This window comes from Platalea leucorodia (assembly GCF_965183815.1).
Source record: "Platalea leucorodia genome assembly, chromosome: 5".
NCBI classification, from domain to species: Eukaryota; Metazoa; Chordata; class Aves; order Pelecaniformes; family Threskiornithidae; genus Platalea; species Platalea leucorodia.
The window spans coordinates 48606922-48634441 of record NC_138827.1 but is presented as its reverse complement, the minus strand read 5'-3'; the positions used below and the strand labels follow the sequence as shown (position 1 = coordinate 48634441).

Genomic DNA, 27520 nt, shown 5'->3' with positions numbered 1-27520 from the left:
CCTCCTTCTAAGAGGATGATTAAATTATATTCCAAGGCTGTATGTTATTGTCTTTAAAAAAATATTGATAACTTGCTCATTCTTGTAGAATCTTTGGCTGAATGAACATAAAAATGTCCATTTAAATTGTCTATTTCTGTGAGCTGCACAACATAGTAATGAAGTTTTTTGTCATCAGCCAATTGCCTGCTTTGATGAAAAACAGTTAGTTGGGAACTGCTTACATCCTTCTGTATTTCCTTTGAGATTTTCTTGGAGCGAGAAAGCGCTGTCATAATCCTGAAGCAGAATCCATCTGTTTCTTGCCATTGAGGAAGATAAACTTTGAGTTGACTTCAATAGAAGACCCTTTCTCAGAACTGAACAATAAAGGTATACTTATGCTTGGTATACCTAAGATTGAAAGGCTTAATACAGCATTTCCTTGTCTTGTGAGTAGGATACTGTGATTGAGATACATGCAAATTGACTTGTTTTGGACCATGCACTTGAATCTCTTATCCAGTAATTTTTATTTGGCTTCAGCTGTACCATGCTTTTGAAGGTTACCAGCATAATTAGGAGTCCAATCATTTAAAGAGAAGAACTGACCCTTTAAGAACAGAAGTGCTAGAAGGAGTAATTCTTCTGCAATGTCAACACAGAATTTGTGATCTGATGTAGGCTCCTGAACGTCTGTCCAAAGTGATCCCAAGAGTTACCCTGTCAAAGACACCCTTTTGGAGTTGTCCTGAAGAAAATGAGGGAGATTCATTCCAAATTCAGTATCTCATGTCTCCTTTGAATGCATCCTTTTCTTGAGACAGATTTCCTGTGTCAATTCACAACAGCATGTATTTCTGCTTCAGAAAGGTTTGAAATAATCCAAGGGGAAATGGTTAGTGACCTGCTACACCATGTAGACATACACAAGTCTATGGGGCCCGAAGGGATCCACCCAAGAGTACTGAGGGAGCTGGCAGAAGTGCTCACCCAGCTGCTTTCCATCATCTATCAGCAGTCCTGGCTAACCGGGGAGGTCCCAGTTGACTGGAGGTTAGCAAATGTGACACCCATCTACAAGAAAGGCCAGAAGGAGGATCCAGGGAACTACAGGCCTCTCAGCCTGACCCTGGTGCCAGGGAAGGTCATGGAGCAGAACGTCTTGAGTGCCGTCACACAGCACGTGCAGGACAACCAGGGGATTGGGCCCAGTCAGCATGGGTTTATGAAAGGGAGGTCCTGCTTGACCAACCTGCTCTCCTTCTATGACAAGGTGACCCGCTTAGAGGATGAGGGGAAGGCTGTGGATGTTGTCTACCTGGACTTTAGTAAGGCCTTTGACACTGTCTCTCACAGCATTCTCCTGGAGAAGCTGGCTGCTCATGGCTTGGATGGGCATATGCTTTGCTGGGTAAAAAACTGGCTAGATGGCTGGGCCCAGACAGTGGTGGTGAATGGAGTTAAATCCAGCTGGTGGCCGGTCACAAGTGGTGTTCCCCAGGGCTCAGTACTGGGGCTGGTCCTGTTCGATATCTTTATCAACGATCTGGACAAGGGAATCAAGTGCACCCTCAGTAAGTTTGCAGATGACACCAAGTTGGGTGGGAGTGTTGATCTGCTGTAGGGTGGGAAGGCCCTGCAGAGGGACCTGGACAGGCTGGATTGATGGGCTGGGGCCAACTGTATGAGGTTCAACAGGGCTCAGTGCCGGGTCCTGCACTTGGGTCACAACAACCCCATGCAACGCTACAGGCTTCGGGAAGAGTGGCTGGAGAGCTGCCTGGTAGAAAAGGACCTGGGGGTGCTGGTCGACAGCTGGCTGAATATGAGCCAGCAGTGTGCCCAGGTGGCCAGGAAGGCCAATGCATCCTGGCTTGTATCAGGAATAGTGTGGCCAGCAGGACCAGGGAAGCGATCATCCCCCTGTACTCGGCACTGGTGAGGCTGTGCTTTAAGTCCTGTGTTCACTTTTGGGCCCCTCACTACAAGAAGGACATGGAGGTGCTGGAGCGTGTCCAGAGAAGGGCAATGAAGCTGGTGAAGGGTCTAGAGCACAAGTCTTGCAAGGAGCGGCTGAGGGAGCTGGGGTTGTTTATCCTGGAGAAGAGGAGGCTGAGGGGAGACCTTATTGCTCTCTCCAACTACCTGAAAGGAGGTTGTAGCGAGGTGGGGGTCGGTCTCTTCTCCCAAGTAACAAGCGATAGGACAAGACGAAATGGCCTCAGGTTGTACCAGGAGAGGTTTAGATTGGATATTAGGAAAAACTTCTTCACTGAAAGGGTAGTCAGGCACTGGAACAGGCTGCCCAGGGAAGTGGTTGAGTCTCCACCCCTGGAGGTATTTAAAAAATGGGTAGACGTGGTGCTTTGGGACATGGTTTAGTGGTGGACTTGGTAGTGCTGGGTTAACGGTTGGACTTGATGATCTTAAAGGTCTTTTCCAACCTTAATGGTTCTATGATTCTATGAAGTAGCATCCACTGAGTACTGTTTGGTGGCTTCCCCCAGCCATTTTTAAAACTCTCAAAGAGTTGATGTGATGTTTGGATATGCCTGAATTTTCATTCAAAGTAAAGGTCTACTGTTTTGCATATCATGAGGGGAAGTCTTGAAAACTTTAAAACATAACATTTTCCAACTGTTGAGATGCAGCTGAGAAGAGCTCAGGACATGGCAGTGATGACTGAATTAGTCATATGCTTTCTGAGAGTTGAAGGCTTTAATTTACTTTTTGCATTTTTATTTGTGCTTGAGGAGCATGTACCTTCAAGAGGAAGATCAAATATTATGAATTCCTACTGTTCTATTTGTTATGTGGAAGAACCATTAGAAAAGTGTAGGAGGAATAGACAGAAAATCAGTTTTAAGGTATGCGTAGTGTTGAGAAGATACTGGCGAAAGTGGAAGTCCCATTATATTTGACTACATAAGGTAGGGAGCTTAAAGGAGGGAGCTCTGGGAAAATCTTGGTGTGGATAGAAAACATCTTTATGAAGGGAAGCAAGCCTTCTTTGTACCTAGCCAAGAGCTGTGACTGACATCTTAATGTACTAGCCTTCATAAAGTACTGTGTGCCAGCAAAGTAGAAATAACATCAAAGAAATGTTTTTCTGCATACGTAGCACATTTTATCCCAAAACACCTCCTGTTAAACCTACAGTAACATGGAACTATGGCAGTTTTTGAAAGCAAGTGACATAGACCATAGGTACCACACATCAGTGCTGACGTGTTGCTGGAGCACCAGCAGCTGGAAACGCTTCTCCCAAATGCACCGTGGACTAATTACCTTTTCTGTCCCCTATCCCCTCCCTCCCAGCAGCACTCGTGTGTTCAGAGTTTTGAAAAAGAATACACAGTGTGAAAGTTCTCTCAATACAGAAAATGCAATTTAGGGACTATCTTCCCCATCATCAACTAATAAATGCTTAATATTTGAGGATGTTTGAGGCGTCCCTGCTGTCTACCAACCTGACTCTTGTATTGCGGACCTTGAAATATCCCTTGCATTCCTGGATTTCTCCTGTTATTTCATCTTTATAAATGTTCACTCTTTAAAAATGACCACAAACATTTGCTCTGATACGTCACATATTATAAAAGTCTTTCAAGCTCAGTGGGTAGAGTGAAAGATGTTAAATCTAGGGAGCGGATATATAAAGGACAGATGTTGGCACCAACTCGAATGTACAGTGCTTAGTAATTTAATCCCCTGGTCCCTCTGGGATAGACAAGTTGGTAATATCTCCCTTTTATAGATGGGGAAAATATGATGAGGTAAATAAGAGGATATACTTAAGATTTGCATATATAAATAACTCAAAGACAAAAGATTGCATTTTGGCCAAACTGCTAGAAAAAGTTACAAATGTTCAGGGTTTTTTTGTGGATGAGGACATTCATAACTACATCAGACAACATTAAGAATTTATAGCGTAAATACGCTTCAGGCACAAATCAATTAATAACTGGCAAAGGACCTAGCAAAGCACTTTCTCTGTGAAGAGATTGTTCTGAAATTGTGCATGACTACATTTCAGGCACCTTTCTTTTGTACCTTCTGGTATCAGTCGCTGTCAGAAAATAGGAAACTCATCATATCTGGTCTATCGATTGTCCACAGCTGCAAGTACTTAGCGCAAAACCAACCTCGTCATATTCAGTACATTGTGGTACCTTCTGAAAACCCTCAATTTTCCTGATACACTAGTTTGTAATAAAGGCGTATGCTGTATGTCGTGCTCTGCGCTGATCCCCAGGCAGCTCGCTGTAGGAGAGGAGGGTATTGCTAGGTCCAGGTGACTTATGGCAGTTGTTAGCTCAGAGTTCGCACTGTGGTCATCAATCACAAAGAAAATCTGTAGCGTGAGGTTAACATTCATCACCAGTTTAGTAAACTACCCGAAATTAACCATGTCTCCAAGGCAAATGACTTTACATTGTGGATAGTAGAATATTTCAGTTGCTGGTAATGCATTGTGCTTGCATGAAGCTTTTCCCATTCATAGATTTCCAAAACTGTCATAACATAATGACTCTATATAGTCCCCTCGGGAGCTTTTGTCAAGAAAACTGCAGCTTTCCCCCCCCCACAGTCTAGAAATCTAGTGGAAATTTAAAAAAAAAAAAAAAAAAAAATTCTCAGTGGAAGTTCCCTGAATTTCCTGCTTGGGCCTCAAGGAAATATGATTCTTGTACAAAGTTCATCAAGCAGTATTTTAAGCTGTTTATCAGTATCTGATGTTGGACTTCCTTGTAATTCCTGGGGAGAGCATGAGCTCTGTGACTGTTCATCTGCTGACATAACTGCCCGTGGTAGTCTGTGCCTGGGGAGAGGAGACCTGTTTTTCAGTCCAGGCTGTGGGTGGAACAGCCTTCAGTTCATGAGCAGAAATGCACCTGAGAGCATGCATTTTGTTGAAGGATGATTTTTTGGGGGTAGTGCCTCTCTGGAAGATAGAGGAGGGTTTCAGATCCTGTTGGAGAACCATTGTCACAGCACTTTTGGAGGCCCATCATTGGATACTTTGGTTTCTCACATGAAAAGACTTGAGCAGGGTGTTTTGAAAATGTTCAACTTTGAATTTGTCGTTTGTATTCAGAGGGAGAACCTCTTTAGTTCCATCACTGATTGCCAGTACAGTGTTGTATTGATTCCCCCCAAGTCTGTGGGATTGATAAGGATCATCTCCACGAAGTCTTCATTTGGGTTTTCTTGAAGACAGTTTTTGGGTAGCTGTCCTTGTCCTAGACGAGAGTTAACAGAAGCGGTCTGGGAAACTTGCCTACACCAGCAGAAAGAAGTCGGCTTTTGGATGCAGCTCTCTGAAGGTGTACCCATAGTCTCTGGATAACTTTCAGAAGTTCTGTTTTCTCAGTCCTTGTTCTGTTGTCTAACCACTTCATTCTTTGATTTCTAAGATAGGTTGACTTTTATTTGCAGGAAAAGGTAAGAGGGGAATTCTTTAGGAGTCTAGAGAGCTTTGGCAAGGAACTGTCAGGCTGTCAAATGGAAAACTTTTGCTTAAGACTGATCAAAGCAAGCTTTATGCTTATGGGAAACTTCTACTTCGTTGTTTCTGTGTGTGTCCATCGTGTCCCTGTAAAAAGGATTTTTATGTTTGTCCAGTTCCTCAGTGACACACTCTTCAATTTTATTACATTTTCTGGTGCTTCTTGTGTCTATGAAGATACTGACTTTAGCGCTTTACAGTTATTTTCCTAGACAGTGCCTTGAGGCTGCTGCATAGAAAACGTTAAGCTAATCTGTTTGTCTAGAGTTATCACCATGCTGCTGGTTCGTCTGGAAAATACTCGTGTGGCTTTATGCAGACCACTGTTACTGGCATGGATGTTGGCATGGGCCCGGCTTTGAGCAGGAGGTTGGGCTAGAGGCCTCCAGAGGTTCACCCTGAATTAATTTAGCTTATGTAATAAAGAGAAAACTTGAACCTCAGAATGTCTCTTTTACTTTTTAAATGATGCTAAGGTTTGAGTTATAAAAGGAGTTCTTGGCCAGTTGGTAAAGCTCATACTAACTGCCTAGCCCTGCCATGTTCTTGTGGGCTATCAGCAAGTTCACAGTGGTAGCTGGAAAAAAAAAAGAGCAGTCCATTCTGGAGGCATTTAGTCCATACATCCCATTGAAAGGATCCTGTAATTCATTTACTCCAGAAATGTGGATGGAAGTTAATGACTGGTTTTACCAAAGTAGGGCCACGTAGAGACAAATGGTGTTTACTTCTAAACGTGCGTCCCCATGCTCTGAAAGCCTGCTGCTTGTATGTGTTTTTCCTTGAACACATCTCTCATGTTCCTTAATATCTCCCGGCAATGGTGTTTTTCATTAGGGGCTGGTTGTTTGGTCTAATTAGCTTCTCCCCTTTGTACCCCCTTAATGTTCTTTGCTACCTGTCTCCTGAGATTTGCACATGTGCCTGGGGTTTATTTCCTTTTTGTCTCAAAGGGGGATAAATGCATAGTGTTTGTGTACCTAGAGCTGCTCACCTTTAGAAAGTGCAAATGTACAGATTGCCTATGGCTGATGTTTAGTCAGAAGTGATACCATAATTAAAAAAAAATTTTAAAAAAAATCTACTGGGAAATTCTGCATCGGTTTTGAGTTGAGTTCTTGGCCTTTTTAACTTTTAAAGATCTCCTGTGTTACTCAGTCTTCAAAAATGAGGACTATCAACAAAAAAGTCTTTGTTCAAACTCTGAATTGGTTCAGTTGTTGAGGAAATACGGTGGAGAGGGTGCATTACTGTACCTGTTATTGTCAAATTGGCGAATATTATCATGGAGAACTGACACAGGCTGATGTAAGATCTTCCTCTGCACAAATAAAAAGGGTTGTGGGAGGAACAACACATGCATTTTTATTGAAGTGAATGGGAATGAAAGTTTGTCCTTATAAATAGTAGATTGTCATCTCTGACTTTAAAAGCTGTGTGATTGGATGCCCACAATTGTTTTCAGTGGATATTTTCCTGTTGGAAAAGAATTTCGTGGTAGCTGCTCAGTGAAAGGAGAACTTCATTGTTTGTTAATAAGTGCTAAAGTTTTTACAGGTACATTACTTGACTCCCAAGTAGATTAGTCATTAATTTCTTTTTATTCTAAATTTTTCTTTTTTCTTTTCTTTTTAAAGAAACGATTGAAAGCAGCAGAAGCAGAAAGCAAGCTAAAACAAGTGTATATACCCAACTAGTAAGTATCTCTGTATTGTTTTGTTTTCTGTTTCATTGTAGAGGGTCTGGTTTAGCAGTTTCCATGGCCTGCCAGTATTATGTATTTGCTTTAATTACATAATGAGAGACACAGTTGAACAAACATGTCAGAGAACTATTAAATTAGGTTACCGATATAACAAACCTTCTGCTGATGCTTGAATAAGCTTGAATTCCTTTGTATTTTAGCTGAGTTAATGCTAACCACCCTGATGCTAATAAACAACTAGGAGCCCTGTGGAAGAAAACGCGATAGCTCTGGTATTTCAAAGCTGGCTAGAACAAAGCAGCGGTCCTCCCAGTATGCTTACGCTGCTGGTTATGAGTGTGTAAAAGACAAAGCTATTCCCACTCGCTGACCTTCCACTTCAGGAACACAGGGTATCTCCTCCATGGGCAGCTGAGGACTTTCTCTTTGGGGCTTTCCTGGTTAGGATGCTGTGCGGTCACGTTGCTCATTTCCTTCATCCTGTATAATGTTCCCATCCCGAAGCAACTGTTACTTATCTTCTAATTTTTATTTTTATATGGACTGAGAGTTGGGGACTTGGTAGCAGGTCAGCACAGTCGTGAACAAAAGGGTAGCTAATTAATTACGCAATAAAATATCTGTTTTTATTAATTTTTGTCATCAGTGGACCACCAATGTGTGGTTGTTTCCTAATGTCATTTAGATGTATATAAACTTATATAGAGAACTATATTAAAATTAATATATAATGATATATAATATGCATGTGTGTGTGTATATATATGTGTAAGAAAACCTCTTAGTAAAATGTGTTTCTTCTCTTGCATTTCTTCTGCATAACTCAGTGAACAGTTGTTACAGTGTGGAACTTTAAATCTCCCCTGTCATTTCTCTTTTCAACTTTCACTCCGAGATATGTTCCCATGTGTATTATCCCAAATCCTTTACTCTTGTACGCTATCTCCTTTCAAATATTTATGAACTTCTACCATGTGCTCTGTTACTTAAGGCAAAACTAAGTTTTACATATTTAGCTTGCAAGACGGTCCCTGATTTCTTGTGAAAACAGAGGAATCCCCGATTTCTTCTTTTGCTTTGAAATATGTTGACATCTCTCAGGTGAATTTATTAAAAATTAGGTGTAGTATTGCTTTTGTGGATGGTGTTACTCTGCAGGATAACACTGGACATCAAATTAAACATGAATTCACAATGTGATAAGCTTGTAAAGCAAAAGCCAATGTAATTTAGACTGCAGATGCGAAAGGATATTGCAGATGAGAGCCTGGTAGTCTTGCTGTTGCTCTTGGATTATAATGTATGTAGGTAGGGGTTTGTATTTGAAAGGTTATGGTGCTCATTTGGATAATGGCTGTCTGGAGTGGTATCCTATTCCTCAGCACTGTATCTCAGCAAGATAATTCTTGTTGCTATCTAGAGAATATAATCAAATCAGCAACTTACCTCTCTACTTCAGGAAAAGAATTCTGTTCACAATCCGTGTGGTTGCTATTTTTGTCTCTGGCTTTGATTTCCAGTCACGGTTGATTTTGTGAGTGTTATACCTTAACTTACATATTGTTTAATTGATAAAATGGGTGTCAAATTTTCCTCCTCCTTCAATATCCTTCCATGTGTATCAGGAAAAGTAGCAATTGCGTACATGACTTATTTAATCCCACATGAATGCTTCTGCTGCTTTTTTGCTATTAATACCTCCAAATGCTGCAACAATTAAGTCATTCTAAGGTTTTTGGATTATTTCTAGTCAAGTTTCAGTACAAGGTCTGGCACATAGGGAATGTATTGCGGCTACATTATCTTGTGACCTAGAAGAAGATTATATTCTTGGCTTATAATAGCAATACATGGTGTAGGGATCTAAATATCAATGTTATTGATTTGTCCTTATCGTGTTACTGAGCCCATTCCTGTTTCGAGGCTTGAACCATAATGATCCACTTGTCACCTCGAAAATAAATTACTTGATGTAGGCTGTCACAAGACCTATGCAGAAGCATATCAGCTGATTGAGTGAAACCTATTCTAACAATAACTGGCGTAAAATTGTTTGCGAAGAGAGACCCTGGAGGATATCACTCTTTTTTTTTTTTTTTTTTTTCCCTCCTTTTGTCTCTGGCTGTCTTCCACTGATAGGACTCTCGTTTGTTCCAGTGATGTTAATAGGAAAATCTAGGGAGAGGGGAGGAAAATAATAAGAAAAACAATAGAAGCGGTCTTCAGGAGTTATTTCTCATGTCACATACATATTATACAGTGAAAAATAACAGCTCTACATGAAGCTTTAGAGTTGACATTTTTTAACTTGAGACTGTGCTCCAAATTTATAACGTGGGTAACTGAAGCATGGGGAGTGTTATAGGTAATTGATGTGAGGTTATCAAGTCCTAAACCAACGTCCTAGATATTGAAAAAACATTTCCGTCCTAGCTATTGGACAAACCTTTCTGTGCTCCTTCCAAGAACAGCCCTGGCTTTGGGACAGACATGTAGTTGATGTGACTGAACCCAATGTTTGTATGCATGGCTTTGTAGTGCATCCCTTAGGTTGAAAAGCACTGATGTTCTTTCCTGGTGAAAGGAAAAAGTATACAATCAGTTGAATTCTGCATTCAGGAAATACTGAAAAAAGTCTTTTCGTTGTTTTCCATAGCAATTTCTCTGTCAGTGGGAGTGGTGTTTAATAAAGCAGCAGCAGAAGCCTGAATACACAAAGAGATTCCACGTTCTTACACGCTTCATCCTGTCATCCGCCAGCGTGAATATGCAGGGCTCGGAGATCTTTCTTGTTGCAGATGTAGTCTCAAGTCTCTTTCTCCTTCTAGGGTGTACCCAAACACACTCTTCAGGCTGTTGTGGAAGTTACATTCTGGTTGTACTAATCTTACAGGCATCGTATGTACTAGGTGCTTGCTTCTTTGTGATGACTGTCTAGTTGGGTAGCTGGTGCTTTTTGGGATTAGGACATTTGCAAATCATGAAAGCTGAGACATACAATTGTGTGTGGCTTTTCTCTCTTTTGCTTTAATCTAAGTGATAGGAGAAGGGGTAAGAACAGAAAGGGAAGAGCGAAGCACTCCATACAATCCCCAGTCTCCAAAATGTGTTGATGTAAAATGTATATTTTAAATTTACATCTGTAAATGTAAATTAATACATTCTACTTAAAGTATTTTATCTGAGAATCTCAAAGCACTTTGATGAGCTGCAAACTCTGCCTTGCAAACACTTGCAAAGTAGGGAAACATTATTCTCCCTACCCTGCCTCTTTTTTTAAGTGAACAGGGAAACTGGAGGAATAGGTCAAAGCTTTGGATGACTACAAGGGGCAACTGCTTAACAAGCTGAAGATAATTTCTTTGTTGGTTGTCCTCTGCCTGAGGAGCAAGACTTTTTTTCATTCCTGTGTAATTGTGCAGAGGTCTACTGCAGCATGAAAAACTGAAAAGTGTAATGCTGTTCTTTCTTTTGTAGCTGTGGTAGTTAAAATGGTGATCTTCAATATTTTGTTGGAGAAAGCTGCTCATTTTCAAAAAGCATTGTTTAGCAGTCATTAGAGCTGTTCTTAGAAGTGGGTATTTACAGTAGCCTGTGATGAGAGCTCATCTCTCTGTTGTTTGGATGCTTGCATTGTATGCCTAGAGGTAGATGGCATAAATGTTCCTTACAAAGGATTAAAAATTGTTCTTATTTCTGAGGCTTAATTTCTTAATTGTTCTGTTGCATCTAGCACAGCTACAGTTTCCTGAATAACAGGAAGCATTCACTGATGGTGTTAAGTTTATAGTTATTTTTAACAACTAAAATTTTATCACTGTTCTGTTCTATGCCAGTCATATAGTGAAGGGATTTCAGTGTTCTGCATGGCTCAGGGTTATCTTCAGGTTGGGATTTTGGGCAGGGGCTTCAGTCCATGATGGCTGGCTTCCAGCGCCGCCTTTCTGTGTGTGCTTTATCACCTTAGTCTCTTTAGTTGAGACTGATCTCCTGCAAGATACAGCCCAGAAGTCTGCACGTTTGTGGTCTAGCATAACTAACTGCTCCACTGCAATTGAAACCCGTTTAAAAGACTTCCATTCTTGATGTAAGAACTGGAAATGATCGTTTACCACACCATTGGTATTCTTGCTACCTTATTTGCATCTTTCAATTCAGCTTCATTAATTGCCTAATGATTCATCCAGTTATTCATCTAATTCTCTTGTTAATAGCTGTAACAGGCTTTGGTGGTATCATACAAGTTTAATTAACATATCATCAACAATTAAGAGCCTTTTGCTTCTCAGATGATGAAGACATTAGCTGCCTAAATTTTGTTACTGCGACTGTGAAACTTGACATTAGCTTTGGAGCAGGATGCTTTCTGGTGCTTGTTGCACCTACATTAATTGTACTGTTCCAAAATCCTGAAGTTAAGTTACTCTTACAACGTGACAATTTTGTGATCAGTGTGATTTGGTGATCGGCTTTCACCCCTGCATCCCTTTCACTTGCATTTGAAAGACAAGTTTGATGGGATTGTAGAGAGGACAACAGAGTCAGGTCATCACCCTCCTTTCTGTCCTGTGGATGTGCACGCCAATGCGTGCAATCTTGTTCTCAACTTACTGCTTACAGCCAGACCCATCAGAGCTTCCCGACGTGCTGCTCAAAAAAACCCAAAACCTTTTTTTATGCTTTACTGATGGATTTAAGACTCCTTTACTGCATTTTTCAGAGGATAAATAAATGGGAAGGGAAGCAACATGTCTGATGTTGAGCCGTAAGACCTGGAGTGGAACCTTAGTTTTCTTTATGTCAGTCTTTTGCTCTGTCTATTGAGCAACGCTGCTTGTAACAGTGTGCATCTGTGAGGACTGTTTGTTATACAGCATCTTGGTAATGTTTGCACATGGAATTTGCTAGTGAATCATTGGCAAAAGTTCTTTTGCAGCAGGTTACTATAGTGACATCCCAGAGCAAAATGCATGAATGTACCCTCTTTCAACTTTCTCTTTGTTGAATGTGTCCGCAGATCTCCTGCCATCTGTGGTGTCCGAACTTCGTGCCATTCTAATAAGCACCCCGAAACACTTTAATCCTTGTAAGAGCCAGGCAAATTAATAAGCAAAAGAAGAAGAAAACCTAATCAGGATTGTTAATCTAAATGCCTTTTTTTTTCCCCCCTCTTCTCTGCTTCTTTCGGGCTGTGTATGGGCTGTTCAGTGTACTGAAGGAACAAACTATTTACAGTATTTCTGTGCTGCTTAGCCTCCTAAGCTTTTTCTTCTGCAGAAAGGCCCTGAACTTTACAGCGAGGAGCACTATCAGAATGCTATCTGAAGTTTTTCTTGGACTGGGCAAATACTCTTTTACCTCCTTATGCAATGTGTGTGTGGTCCTTGTAGGACATTAACAGCAGAATCTATTTTGTCTCTATAGAAATGGGGCTTTACTGAGCTCTGTATCTCGGTGCCTGATCAGACGTTTTCAAATGAGGAGAAGGATGACCTGGCTTCCAGGGCAGTGTAAGCTTTCCAGTAGCATTTGGGTTTGTTCTGGAGCTGCAAGTGCCAGTTGTCTTCAGAATTCAGTCACTTGGAACTCCTTTGCTTTCAGGGGTCACTGCTGAGAATGTGAAACCTAATACTGATGCCCCATTAGAAAGACAATAATTTGGCCATATTCCTACAATGCTGTTTTTGCAGTGCTAGCTGGGGTGAAAAGCAATATGTATTTTGGGTCACTGAAATCACTGTGACTTCTGTGTCAGTGTGCAACTGACGTGTAAGAAAATGTGTTTTCAGAAAGCCATTTTAAGATACTTCTGCTTGAATAAGTGGATTCCAAATCATGGATTTATTAGTTGGAAATAAAAGGAATATGCCTACTCCCTTTAGTCTTCTGGTAAGAGAACATCAGGGAAATGTAATCGGCACTACAATTTGGGCTTATGTTCAGAAGTTAGCACTAAAGGCTGCCTGCTTTTTGTTGCTTCTGTAGGGTGAGTGCCTAACAGCACCTGGGAGTCCTTGCGTGTTTTATAAGCTCCTTGTGTGTTTTATAAGCTCCTGGTGTATTCTACTCTGAAACTTCTTGTGGGACTTCTCCCATCTTCCTCTGTTCCCCAGAAGTCCTGTCCCTGCAATATCGATTCTCTGTCGTCCTTGTTCCCTTCCATGGAAGGATTTTTTGAATGCCTCCTTTTCCACCTCTGACACCTCTCCCTCTGCAGAGATTTTGTACTATTCCGTACTGCTCTCTATGCCAAAGTTTTGTTTGCCCTTCCATTCTCAGCTCCTGCCAGTAGCTTCCCCACCCCCTGCCCCGAGTCAGCATTTTTAAGAGAGTATAAGGATGAGCTGAGGTGATTCAGACATCATTATATTAGAATGTATTAGTGACAGCCATCAATGTGTTTCATGCTCTGCGGATGTTAACTTTTCAGACTTTTTCCATTTAGTAGAAACCTAAATGCTTCTTAGTAGAAGTGCAGACCATAGTTTAAGACTTGCCAGAAGGCTCATATTCATTAATATCTCTGTGTATACGCTATGTACAAAGATTTCGTTCAATATGTTGGGTGTGCTGGTGCGAATTGTGGCTACATGATGCAAACCTTTGCAGTAAGACAACGTGGAAATATTTGTGACTGCAGTCTAGGGTTATCTTTCCCTGAATAAGGCAGGTGTTTCTTTCTCCATCTACCTCTACTGCTCCTTCCCTCAGGCTTCTTTTTGGAGATTTAAATAAAATATCGCTCATGTTGAGGACTGAGAGAGATCTGTAGATAAGATCTTTTTGTCACCTAGATTAGAATGTCTGGGGTAGTGAATAAGATACCTACCTGGCCTCACTGGTTTATTGTTTTTAAATGGTTTTGGACTCTTGAAAATAGCATCTAACTATTATTATAGTTACTTTTATTATCAGCATTATTTAAATATTATCGGAGACTGTGTTCATGGAAGTCAGATTGCTGGTAAGTACAGCTTGTTCTGGAAGCCACATGATGAACAAAATTTAAATCGTCAAACATTTTGGGCCATGTTTTTTTAAGTCACATAGGAAATCGCATGCCTCAATTAATGTTTGTCCTCCTTTTTGCTTTGTGTTTTAAGTAACAAGCCAAACCCCAACCAGATCAATGTAAATAATGTCAAACCAGGAGTGGTAAATGGTACTGGAGTACAGGCACAGAACACGGGAGCAGGACGGGCCTGTGAAAGCTGTTATAGTAAGTGACATGCCAGTATGGCAGTTGTGCGTAGAGAGCGTGAATGCTGTGTTGCAAACAGTGAAATAAAAGCTGTGTTGTGGTGGGAGAGGCAGCTTTAGAAGGGTGGGGGAACAGAATTCGACATAGCATTTAAGAAAAGGGGTTTTTTTGGTTTACCAGTGTCACATTTGTAAATAAAATTATGAAATACTAAAGGGGGAGTTAATAAATGTCCTATGTAATTGCAGGTAGCTGTTGAGCAAAGACTTAAATCACCAAGGTGTGAACTTGACGGCTTTTTTATAATTTTTTAGTAGATTTCAAAATATGTGATGTGATTATATTTTGTCTGCTGCCTGATATTAATACACTGAGTTCTAATGATTGTGCTCCTTTATGGGGAGCCTTTAGAGATGCTGGAATGTAGGACTATACGAGAAGTCAAGTCACAGATTTCTTACGTTCTTTAGTCATAAAATTAATGTATGGGGAGTTCCTGAAGACAGTCTTTCCTCTCTCTCTCTCTCTCCCCCATGCTCTGCAGAAATTGTTGTCTACCAGTCATGCAAAATGAGAGCTTTCAGTTTCATTGGCGGGAAATTTTCGCATCCTACTAGTTGTTTTTTTCTGTTCATGTTTTAAAAGGGATTTATACGTCTAATTATTTCAGCTGAAATCGCAAGTACATTTAACGGTGGTGATGACAGTGAAGCCATCGTTAGGTTTTTAAGGTCTGTTTGAGCTTTGCACTGTCTTTGTGTGGGTTTTCTTTTGTGATGGTTTTCTTTTGTGATGGTTCTAAAGAGAATAAGCTCTGAAAAGTCATCCTGTTTAAGGATATATATAATTTCCACCTTTGTTATCTCTAGCCACACAGTCTTACCAGTGGTATTCTTGGGGTCCCCCTAACATGCAGTGTCGCCTCTGTGCATCCTGTTGGACGTACTGGAAGAAATACGGTGGCTTGAAAATGCCAACACGGTTAGATGGGGAGAGACCAGGACCAAACCGCAATAATTTGGTAGGTATCTGCAAAGCAGACTGCTCGGTGCTCTTGCCTGGAAAGCTAGGTGCCATGATATCTAACTAATTGTTCACTGTTCTTAAATATTTAACAATAAAAAGAATGCCTTCAGCCTCCATTGTTGTCCTTCGGTTTGGTATTTCATGTCTTGCAAAAGTTGGCATGTTAACTTCGGCTATAAGTAATTTGTTGCCAAGTACTGCCCTGAGCAAAAAAAAAAACCCATCATTTGTTTAGCAAACTAACAATCAAATGCATGGGATAACTTAATGAAGATGGAAAAAACTGAAATGCCAGCCAGTGTTTCTGGTATTTGGTTTCCATGATTTTTGCTGTAGGGGGAAGAGGACTTTTTTTTCCATAAAGGAATTAATTATTTCCTGAAACCTGTTCCCTTTCCCAAGGCCCATTCAAAGTTAGATACCCCAAATAGCTAGTGGCTTTTTAGAGATCCCTTATCTTGTTTTTCTACTTCATCCTATTTTTCTTAATTAATCTTCCTTTCTTCGGGATAGGTTTTGCATAAGCATTGTATGAGCTTCTTCTGTTTAATTTTTCCCCTTTTACTTAAAAACCAAAATTCTCAGAATTTTTCTGAATTTGGTGGAAGTTCAGTCTGGAAGCATCTGCATTGAGCTAATTGGAAAAAGTAGCTGCATCACAGGGACAGAAGGATAGTGCACACTGAACTTTGGTGTTAGATTAATTTCTTTCCTCTCTCCTAGTCTTTGCTATCATTCCCTTTCTATTCTATTTCTTTTGTTTAACCTCTGTCCTTTCCAGGCTTCTGTTTGCCCTCTGAAGCTACCTAATTGCTGAGATAACTGCCAGGTGTTATCAGCCTTGTACCTCATGTTTGTTAATTAAAAAGTATGTAAATAGTCAGAGAGGGGAAAGCCTTGTTCTCCCCAAACTGAAATTTCCTCCTATTTTCCAACCATGGGCAGGTTTGAGATAACAAGATACTACTTTCATTATTTTATTGGTTGACTTAGTTGCTTTTCATGAAGAAATACTGCTTTTGCTTTCTGTAGTAGATAAACGTCTTTCAGTATTATTCTTTATTACATGCGGTGAATATTTGACAACTCTGTAAATGCGTTCATTGAGTACAGGGTAAGAATTAAAATGGAAATTCTTGCAACTTTGAGACAAAAACATTCTTGCATGCTGTAAGTTTGCTTTGGGAAGTGAGTTTGTGATGTATATTTTAGCCATACAGCTACTTTCTGATTTTCTTTTCCGTCTTACAAATGCTTTTTTAATAAGGAGTTTGCACTGTATATCCAGAGCAACTCTAAACACCCAAAGTTTCTGTTGGCTCTGTAAGCACTAAATCATGTTATAGCATCAGGTGACTTCCTTAGCTCTGGCTTTTGGATCCCTGCTTTAAAACTTGGGACAGCACAGAAATAAATACTTCCCTGTGAAGAGAAAATGTTTATCTTTGTTCTATCCTTCGAGATATTTTGGAAGAAAATTTGAAATGTTGCTGGGTAAGACTTGGGAAATGGGGAATAGCTGGACTGAAAACATGTTCATCTGTAATACTGTTTCTGTTCTTACGTCTGTGAATCAGTAGTTGAAAGTGATTTTATATGATATTATTTCTCCAAGACCATACTTTCTAATAATTATTTTTCAGAAACCATATTTATTTTTCTTTCTTTCTAGAGCCCTCATGGTGTGCCAGTACGAAACAGTGGGAGTCCCAAGTTTGCTATGAAGACACGACAAGCTTTCTATCTCCATACAACAAAACTGACAAGAATTGCCAGACGCTTATGTCGAGATATCTTGCGCCCTTGGCATGCTGCGAGACATCCCTATTTGCCTATTAACAGCGCAGCAATCAAAGCAGAATGTGAGTGGTGATGCAGATGGGCATCTACTTGCAAAGGAGCCCTTTGAGATTCCTTTCCTGTAAAGTTTTGAGTTGCAACTTCTTGAGATACCCTCTTGCTCGTAGCTAGTGGTTTCACAAAATCTGGCTATACTTGCAGAGTGTTCTAACTGGTTGCAGGCTAGTCAAATAACTTCCATTCATGAGTTGTTGTTTGTTTTAAAATATTCATGTTTGCTATTACATTTAGCATTCTCCTGCATTTGTGTCCAGTTGCCAAAACATGCTTGCAACCTGTAAAATTCCTTTTGATTGGAAAGCTCTTTTGGGACTCTTGAGTTATTTAGTTTTACTATAATATCTAAATGTCTTTACCCTCTAATTATTTTTCTTTGTTTTACAGGCACAGCACGTTTACCTGAGGCATCAGAAAACCCATTGCTATTAAAGCAAGTGGTTCGAAAGCCTTTAGAAGCAGTCCTCCGGTATTTAGGTATGAAAAAAAAAAAAAAAAAATCCCCCAACCAAACAAAAAACCCTACTAGCTAATTCTGCCAGCCATTTATTTTTCCATTTGGTTCTGGATTTAGATGCTGGTTCTGAATTAAAACAAAACAAAACAAAACAAACAAAACAACAAAAAAAACCCAAAACAAACCAAAACATTAAAACCTTCCCATGAACTTGTGCTTTTTCCTTTTCCTGCTTAATTTGACAGACCTAGTGGCTCAGCAGTCCACTCTGGGCTCACTGAGCTGTATCAAAACTTTTTCAAGTGAAGGGAGGGATGTGTTTGCTGTGGCCTCCGATGTATGTGGGGACAAGTTACCATCTGCTAACGGAGGCATGAGCATAATGTTTTGGGAACAATTGGTCAGTCCCATTGTTCCAGTTTTTGAGCTGTCTGGAGGCAGTTCCTACGGTTGAGTCCTCCAAGAAGCCTCTCAGGTTTAGGACAGCACTGTGTCCCACAGCTTGTGAATCAGTTGCTGGCTGTTCTGTGCTGGAGTTAGACAAGGGGACTACATTTCCGTTCTTTACTTACTTCTTGTGTGGTGTTTTTTTTGTGGTTTGTTTTGGGTTTTTGTTGTTTTTTTTGGGGATGTTTTGTTTTCTTTTCACGGTTTTCTTGAGGACTTGGCCCTCATCAGCTGATCTGTGGGGGAGTACTGAGTAGCTCTGTCCAGGACCTTGGTGTAAGTTTTAGGTGCTGGAAGAGGCCAGCTACATGACATGGCAGCTCTGACTCCAAATGAATGCAAAGTTGTTTTCCCTAGTGTTGCCAGTTGCTAGAGATACCCTGAAGACATGTCTCGGGTTGTTACAGCAGTCTAACGTGAGTCTAACCCCAGAAAGCTAGCTTGGAGAGTGGTACTTTGAAGGCTTCCAGATTAACAAGGAAATTGATTGCCTTTTTACTCTGATAAGAAACACTGGAGTTGATTTTTATGTTTCTTTGAACATTTTTGTTGATTAAATATTATAAAGCTAGGGGTTTATTAAATATTTACTGCTTCTCTGTTGAGTGTTGTACTTCTACTGTATACTAATGAGATACACAGATTGAGAAACCTTTGGATACGTATAGTGCAACCAAATAAAGCCAATAAAGGGAAAAGTTTTGCTGCTTAATAAAATCCTGCTTTGAATAGTTGCACAGAATGTAGCAATAGATTTTGAGATTTCATTAGCGCTGTGTCAGGGTGTTCATTTGACTATCGAGCTGGGAGAAGGAAGTGAAAGAAACGGAGGGAGGCTGATGGACTGGCAAGAACGTATTTTTGGAGGTGTCGTGCTCAGCGTGCTTTAAGTTATATGTTACTTGGCTGTTGGGGCTCCGAGAGAAAAACTCAGTTGGAGCTCCCGTTTACTGTTGCTTGTAACTTTCTCAAAATCTTTTCAGTTGAACAGTGTGTGCTTGATCTCTGCCTTGGCCAAAAGTTTGAATTCAGTCTCTTGTGTGTTCTTTATGGTGGTGCTTTGAATCCTCACTTGTTTGGCAGGTTTAGAATTTGTATTTTTTACAAACCTTGCAAAACTGGCAAAGTTGTAATTTCCCCAGAGTTTAGGGGTGTTGCATGACTGCCAAAAGATGGCTCTTAATGCAGAGCACCCCTGAAATGATAGCACATTGTTGGAGAATAGTGTTTTGGAAATAGATACAAAGTGCTTTTGCTATCAAGTCTTATTTTAGGATAATATTGTGACATTGGTTTTAACATCTTCAGTAGAGGTGAATTCCTAAATATACTTAAAATGCTTTATATAAATAGCGATCTCCAGTCAAAATTATTGACTGAGATAGTTTGTTATATAAGGGGAGGTATACTTGATCACCTTGGAAGTTTGCAGGTTGTTTTCAGATTCATAATTCCAGTATCTTCACTAATAAAAAAAAAAAACCTACCTTGCTGTTTTACAACAGAGTCTCATCCGTGTCCTCCGAAACCAGATCCTGCAAAGAGCTTGTCCAGTTCTCTCAACAATCTGACTCCTGCTAAGTTTACGCCTGTCATTAATAATGGGTCCCCAACTATCCTGGGAAAAAGAAGTTATGAACAACACAATGGAATGGATGGTAAATATTTTTCTGCAAAATGTATATTGTCTATATAGGCTTTTTCTTCTGTCCTTTTGGTATACAAGGAGATTATTTAAAACTATAGTCCTTTATATAAATTCCAAGTTTCTTATTCTTGAGGGAGGTTAATTTTTTCCTTTTGTAAAGGTCACTTGTCCCATTTCTCCTTCTGGGTGAGACACATGATGTGTACTGCCTGGGTGGTGCATGCACATCGAGCTGCTGTGCTAGTGGAACTCTTCCTAGCTTGACCAGCCTTGCACATGGGATAGTGAAGGAGAAAGTTCCCTTCAATTTTTAAATTAGTAGTATAAAGAAAACCTTAATAGCTTTTTCCGGTGATGTTTCGTTTTTCTTTTGAAGTTTACACCTTTTTCAACCTGTAGGTAGTAGCTGTGCAGTTCCCAGGTGGCTTTGTAATGTGTGGATCACCTGGCGTTCAGCACAGCTACCGGAGGCTGCGTGCCATTTAGGGAGGCAGGCAGCTGCTTAGCTGAGGGAGGCAGACATGCCAGCTCTGGTGTGGCGTAAACCTGCTCCTGCCTTGCGCAGAAATAGAGCATTCGCTTTTGTTGGCCCTGTCACTGAGCACCTCTGTGCAGTGGAGTTTGGGCTTCATCTCCTCAAGAATAAAAGGCAAGGGGAAGGTGTTTGAAGTGGGAGATAGACGCAGGATGTTCCTGGCACAGACTCCAGGGCTCTGTTCTGAAGAGTTGCTCTTGCCTGAGAGTGGAAGAGAAAGTGCAGTCTTTTTCTCAGATGAGGATAAAAGGGTCTGTTCAAATGGTTTTAATGGGAGCGAGAGCGTGGAGGGTAGCTCCCCTTAACAGGGGAAAGGAACAGTTAGTTTAATGGTGATTCTGAGCAGGGAGGGAGATACAGAGAATCTTTCTCATTTTTTACCTTTAACTTTATATGTGGCTTATCTAAAATATAATTAGAAACATTTGATATCTTATTGCTTGTGTTTTAACATTAAGAACTTTTTAAACTGCTGCTGTTCAGGTTGCTGATGTGATGTTTTTCTCTTTTCTGTTCACTTGTGCTCTATCAGGCAACATGAAGAAGCGCCTGTTGATGCCTAGCAGGGGTAAGACCTTGAAGCTGCGCTCAGCTTATGCTAGGAGAGTGATTTTTAGTTTCATCTGCTGGCTTGTCTGTGCTTTGTGCCTAATGAGTCTGTGTGCACCTTCTGTGTTGATGTCTAAGTGTTCCTTGGGTAACCGTTTCCACCCATGGTTATGCTGCTCACCTTCCAGGCTTTTCACATGCAGATGGCAAATCGTACAACCGTACTGAAGACATGAAGTGCTATGTTCAGAATTGATTATTAATTCCTCAAGATGAGAGAACGGTTTTCTAGTAGTTTTGTGAAACTGCTGAAAGCTGTGATGGTTGGTTTTAAACTAGGTGGTGTTTCACTGTTTGACTTTTAAGAAATCCAATTTTCATGCATCCTGAACTACTTTAAATTGACAGCAACCAAAAGAAATAGAAGACAGTATTCACATCAAGTCCCAAGTTCAAGCCTCTATATTTTCCACTGTGAGTGGACAGTCTCACTGGTGAGAGACTGTCTGCGTGTTCTCTACTTGCAGCAGAAATGGTTTTTGAAATTTCCATAGGTTAAAAATTAATCTGTTCTGACTACTGAATAGACCTCAGAAGCTTTAATTTGTGATAATTCAGGAAACATACATATGATGTCACTTAACCAAATTCAATAGAACAGACCAATTTCGAACAGTTAGGATATACAAATGTCATCGTGAGACAGGCAAACACAGAAGCTTAAGCTTACGTGTTACCATGTAATGGCCCACACTGCATGCCCTGATGTTAAGCTTTGTGTTTAATGGCTGAGACAGTGGATGACTGTTATCAATATGTACATGCATGCGTATATAAATGCATGTGGAGAATACAATAAGAATGAGGACAGTGATCGTTCTACTGTCTTGCTCTCTTTGGGAATTTATACCTGATATTGTGCTGTTGAATTTTTAATGTGCTTTTCAACTTTTGTGTTTTGGGAAGAATAACAAAACCCTGCTGCCTTGGTCAGTTTGGCTTCTTCAGAAGCTTTGTCCAGTAATGAGAAATGTAGATGCAGAGTAGCTCACTGAAATTCCACAGTTCCTAGTGACAACCTGCTTATGGGCATGCCTGCTGCTCCCTGCTAAATATCCTCATCAGCAAGGGGACAGATGACACGCTGCTGAAGTTCTGAGATGTTGTGGCCCAGAAGAGGGAAGTGGAAGAAGAACTGACCCTTCCCTCAGGCGCTCTCTGCGTAGAGCACTGGATTTGATAACCTGAGATCATTTACTTACTGGAAACAGAGGATTCTTGTTTTAGTGTTTCAAAATGTCTGTCTGCTGGTATACGTATTTGATTAGATACATTTCAGTCATAACTGTTGCTGGAGCAGTTTGCAAAGAGATTTTGGTGAAGTACCTGTTCAGGCTGCTCAGAATACGTGTTTCTCTGAAGCATATGTGTGTAGCTGTGCAGGGTCCGGCTCTCGCTGAGCGCCTGCTGCTTTATCTGCTCGGTCTGTTCTCAGCCAGCCACTGAAATACTTGGAGTAGTATTTGTTTCTATAGCTGCTAGGTAGCGGAGTACAGTTTACCTGCTGGGGTAGTGAGTGTTAAACTGGATGTTCTTGTGAGCAGTTCAGCTTGAACTTGGTGGTTAAGATTCATTTGTGAATGGAAAATGTTTGTCACGCTGCAGTTTTGACATCTGGAATATTTTCTGACCCTGCGTTGCTGGAAGCTTTGCTGAGACACAGAGGGAAGGGAACCACCTGCAACAAGGTTTAAAGAACTTGGATCAAGATCTGCTGGGCACAGGGGAACAGATGGTGAAATTCGGTGGATCTGTTTCTGGCCTGGAGCCAGTTTGTGTGCCAGTGCCACTTAGCACTGGTTCCCAGTTGCCTTGCATGTGAGCTGGTAAGCTTTGCTGGCTCTGGGTATGGCTAATGCCGGTTTCCTGTGCCGTGCCAGAACTGGGAACGTGGTGCTGAGACTTCTCCTTGGCTCCGGATGGAGTCATACAGGCTTACTAGTTTGGGGGGCTGCTGGAGGAGGAGGTCAGAGGAGAGGAAGAGCAGAAGTTGGAACCATTGTGAAGAAGGGGTGAACGGCAGAGAGAGTGATGAAGCCTTGTGACCAGAACTTAGGAGCTCATGAGTTAGTATAAAAGTACTGAAGTAAACCCACCTATCCAGAATGACTGATTTTTTTAATTATAACTGACCTAAAATAGAAGAAAAAGATTAATGAGAGTACAACTGAATTGTTATAACCGGTCAGATTCTTCATTTGTATAGCTCCTGTAGATACTATGGAAATTGTGGAGATTTTTTTGTTGTTTTTATGTTTTTCCTCTCCCCTTACTGGTACATGGTGGCATACTGGCTGGTTTAGGTCATTGTAAGAGTGTACTGCACAGAAAAGCTGGTGTTAAGACGACTGAACAAGGAGACTGAAAATATTCTTTCTGCACAAATTTAAGTGGACACTTTGTCCACCTATGTTGAAATAATTTTCAAGAAGATTCTAGCTTACTGCAGTATTATATGAACTATCCAGGGATTTTTCTGTGTCCTGCTGATGCGCTGTGTTACCGGCATCTGGAAGATATCTTACGGTTTGGACAGGTCACTGTGTCAAAGTCTCTGATATATGACAGTGGACAGCTAGTATGGTGGGCTTTAACTGAAGTCTCTTTGCTGGTGATAAAAGCCTTTTGGTGCTAGGCTGTTACTTCCAAACTTGTGGGGGAAGGACGTATGCTGTAAATGATGGCTGGTTGCTGAGGTGATGGCATGTGATGAGCTTGTAAGGCTTTCCTCATGGCCGGATCTTAAAGCAATGTAAAATCAAGAGATTGCTTTGCAGGGAATAAGCCAACTAGCAGCTAGTATTTTTGCTTAGTGTAAAGCATTAAGATCCACGTTTATACGTAGATATAGGTGGCCAGGTTTCTAAGGCATTGAAATTCCCACGGCACCTGCCTTCATTTAGAATTAGGCTGTTTAACATTGCTGAAAATTGAACTGTTCGTGTAGGTTTTTGGCTGTTCCTTCAGGCAGCATTGCTGGAAGATTTTCATCTGAGGGCCTACTACCCCTTGGTATTTAGGACGATGGGCGGTTGGTAGTTAGAATTCAGCCCTCAGAAAAGTTAATCAGCGAAGTTCCTGCATAAGTGGAAACACCGTTCCTAAATGTGCCCGAACGATGGCTGAGGGTGGAGGGGTTGGAGATGGAAGACCACCTAGTCTATGTGCAGATGTGGGTTGGCCAGGTTGAACTCTGTGTGAAGAGAGGTAGCAATGGGAAGCAAGGAAAGGCTGGGAAAAGGGGAACCTTGGCAGTGAGATACCATGGAGAAAAAAGAAACGAGACTGTTGTTAGCAGGCTGCAGCCAGAGCTAGTTAAAACTAATTACGGAAATGTTGGAACTTGCTGAACCTTCTAAGACTGCTTCAGGTTTTTACTTTGGAATTTTGTTGTTTACTTGTTTGTTTTTTCTCTTGCTCCTGTAATTCCAGCTAAGTATCTTTAACTTTTCTTTTTCTGAATCATCCCTGCTTAACCCTGGAGAGCTGAACTTTTTCAAGCTTTGAATATGATTTGTCTGGCCAGGCACCTAGAGTTTCAACTGGTGCTTGAATTCCAAGAACAGGAAAATATTCTTGATCTCATCTCTCTTCTCTCCCTCCACTCTGTTTCATAAGAAGGGTGTAGTCCTTTCATCTGTTTTGTTTTCCTCTTGTCCTTTAAATTGCATTGGAGAAATCATTAGGCGTATAGTGGCCTTCCCAGCTCTCCTTCAGCATTAGGTTAGCATGGACAAACTCCTGCAGATTCCTGTTTTTGGAGCGTGAAAAGTACGTGGAGTCTCATAAGCTGTCAAATACAGTGAGGTGTTAAAAATTTATTAGTTTATTGCTTTTTCATTAATGTTCTGGAGCTTGGCTGACAATATTTGCCATGAAACTTCCTCTGGAGACATACAGAGGATGTTTTCTGTTCTGGACCCTGTTTACTTTTTTCCTCACAGCTATGCAGTATGGGGTCTATGTGATACTTGTCTATGCAAATTCCTACTGGGGGAAGGGAGGAAGCATTGTTAGATTTTTATTTTTTTTCCTCTCTCTTTTACACCATGTTAGCTTTCATCTAATCAAATTTGTTTTTCAGGGTCATCACACGCACTCTAAAATTGGCAGAAAGAGAGAGAACATGAATGAGTAGCTGAAATAAAGGGAAGGCTTTTCCCAGCAACAAACTTGCATTGATAAAATGGTAGCAGATCGTATGCTGAAAATTGGAGAGGGTTTATAGGAGAGCCATGAAAATGGTGAAGGGACTGGAAAACACACTGTATAATGGAAAACGCTTTTATCAAAGTGGAAGTTGTAGATGTTTGTCTCTGCTGACAGGAGCAGCAGAAGTGTAATAATAGAGGGCTTTTTAGTCTAGCCAGGAATGGAATAATGAGCTGCAGTAGCCAGAAGGTACAGTAGAAAAACTTTGGCTGGAAACAAGCTGCAAATTTTTGAGTGAGGTTAATTAACTGTTGGAATACCTTGCTTCTGCTACTGGAGATTTCTAAACCAAAAAGGAACATTGATCTAATTTAGACCTTGCAGAAAATTTGGACTTACCTGTATGTGTAAGTTGCATTAAAATTCCTCCTTTATCAGCAGTGGCCTTGGCTGCCCTTCCAAAGTCGAGGCTAACCAGCCAAAGGAAATCTGCCCGTCCAGGAATGACTGTAAACAGCAGGGAGTATTGGTGCTTTAATGAACAATGCGATACATGGGGTACTGGGGAAGAGTCATGGCTTTAGCTGTTGATATCCGGACCAGCGTAATGCTGACTAGTGTCAAGAGCGAAAATGTTCAGTGCTCTGTAAAGGAATGACTGTTTCTTGCCAGCAGCAGCACAGCTGGGAAGAATGACAAGTTGCTTGAAATGCTTTTTGGAAACCCCAAGAACCGTGTGCCTGTGCAACTTCTTTGCTTTAGATTATATGCCAAAAGTACAGATTTATTTTTTAGAATTGTACTTAGGATTTTGTATTCAGATGTTTAGTGAAACTTTTTCCACTTGCCTTCAGCTTAGCCGTGATACCGTGATCAGTTTGTTTCGGTGTTACGGAGAAAGATCTGGAAATGAAATCAGGAGATGGGCATCATGCTCTATGGATCAGCTAATGAAAACCATTTCATTTATGAGGGATGGCATGCAGTAAGGTGTAAATGTTGATCTGAGTGAGAGGAGAGTGCATATCCCAAAGCAATGGCAGGGACCAGGTATAATTAATATGGGAGGAAATCGATGCAGAACAATGCAAGGGCAGAATTGCAAATGCCCCTGATCGTACAACGCCTGAACTTGTCATTAAGTGGAATCTACATGTGTGATACATGTCGTATATATATATACACACGCACATATGTATATATGTATATGATGTGTAATTCTCCCAATTCTAAGAACAGTGAATAATTGAGCGGATTCTGGTTTGTATAGCTTGGAGCAGCAAATACTAAAGCAATTGAGGTGCATAGTTTTGTTGCCTCTTTTTTTAACCACTTAGTGTGTTGCAGCCAGACAGAATATACCGTGATGCTCTTTTAGGAATGCGGGTGGATAGTATTGATTGACCCAACACCAAGATAGATAGCAGCTCTCAACATACTTGTCCAAGGGTAGCAACTGACTCATTGTAGTTGGATGGCACTGCCCAGAAAGTATTAGCAGGGTCCTTGAAGTACTCTTGGCAGAAGGTACAGCTTTGCATGAACAAACACATCATCTGTGAGGGGCTGTGAAGCAAATTAACATGAACTGTTAGACCAAGCATTTTAGGAAGTACTGTCCAAATCCAATGAAGTTAATGTGCAGGGGTTAGTGGAAGGAGGAGGGTAACAAACTACTACTTACTCATCCAAAAGTAAAGCTGCTCTTTGTGGAATCTCTCATTTGGAGTTACTGTTTGTTTAATGTTGTCTTGGATTTATCTGTCCAGCAGAGAACTGTGATCTCTTCTGCGTTTCATTACAACCAAAACAGTCTGTGTTTCTTTATCTGTTGCATGGGGCTGGGCTACTGTGTTCTGAACTATGTGAATCTTTCCTTTTTTTAACCTTAAATCTTTTTTTTCCTTTTCCTTTGCCAATCTTGGTAGGAACTTACTTAGGTAAGTAAATTGCAATTTTAACATTATTTTTATGTACAACAGAATTTTAAGAAAATGTTAGTCTAGGTGGTGGTTGGTAGAATTCATGCTCTGTTCTGCTTGTTGCACTTGCATTCCTGAAAGTTTACAACCTTTGATTGTTAGAAGGTGGACACTCAATTTGCTCACAGCAGTAACATGCTCTTGGCAGTTTAAGAAAGAGAGGGGTACTAAAGCATTCTTACAAGCTTGCAAAAACTGTATGTGTGTATATGTCAACACACAGAGACTACTTCAAGTGAACCAGTGACTTGGAAGTGAAATCCTTGTTCATTAAGCCTCATTCATGCATGAATTTTTAAATTTCTTTCTAGCTTGCTCACAAATATGGTACTGTTGATGTTTTTGTTACTGCTGGGAAGGCTGGAATCCCAGGAGGAGGATTACTTTTGGAAAAGGAAAATGCATAT

General features: G+C 40.7%; 1 protein-coding gene across 6 annotated transcripts in view; it reads left to right on the top strand.

Annotated features, from left to right (window-relative positions):
* Positions 1–27520, top strand: part of MTA1 (metastasis associated 1) — a 90884-nt gene that overhangs the window by 49548 nt on the left and 13816 nt on the right. For 5 of the 6 annotated variants that reach the window (XM_082312223.1, XM_082312221.1, XM_082312220.1 and 2 more), the window contains 7 exons: positions 7132–7190; positions 14303–14418; positions 15270–15421; positions 17099–17288; positions 17671–17760; positions 19693–19845; positions 20903–20938. In XM_082312223.1, the coding sequence (XP_082168349.1) occupies positions 7132–7190; positions 14303–14418; positions 15270–15421; positions 17099–17288; positions 17671–17760; positions 19693–19845; positions 20903–20938 (796 nt within the window). Of the gene's footprint in view, positions 1–7131; positions 7191–14302; positions 14419–15269; positions 15422–17098; positions 17289–17670; positions 17761–19692; positions 19846–20902; positions 20939–27520 lie in introns of those variants that run through there. The other variant, XM_082312224.1, reaches the window with a different exon arrangement.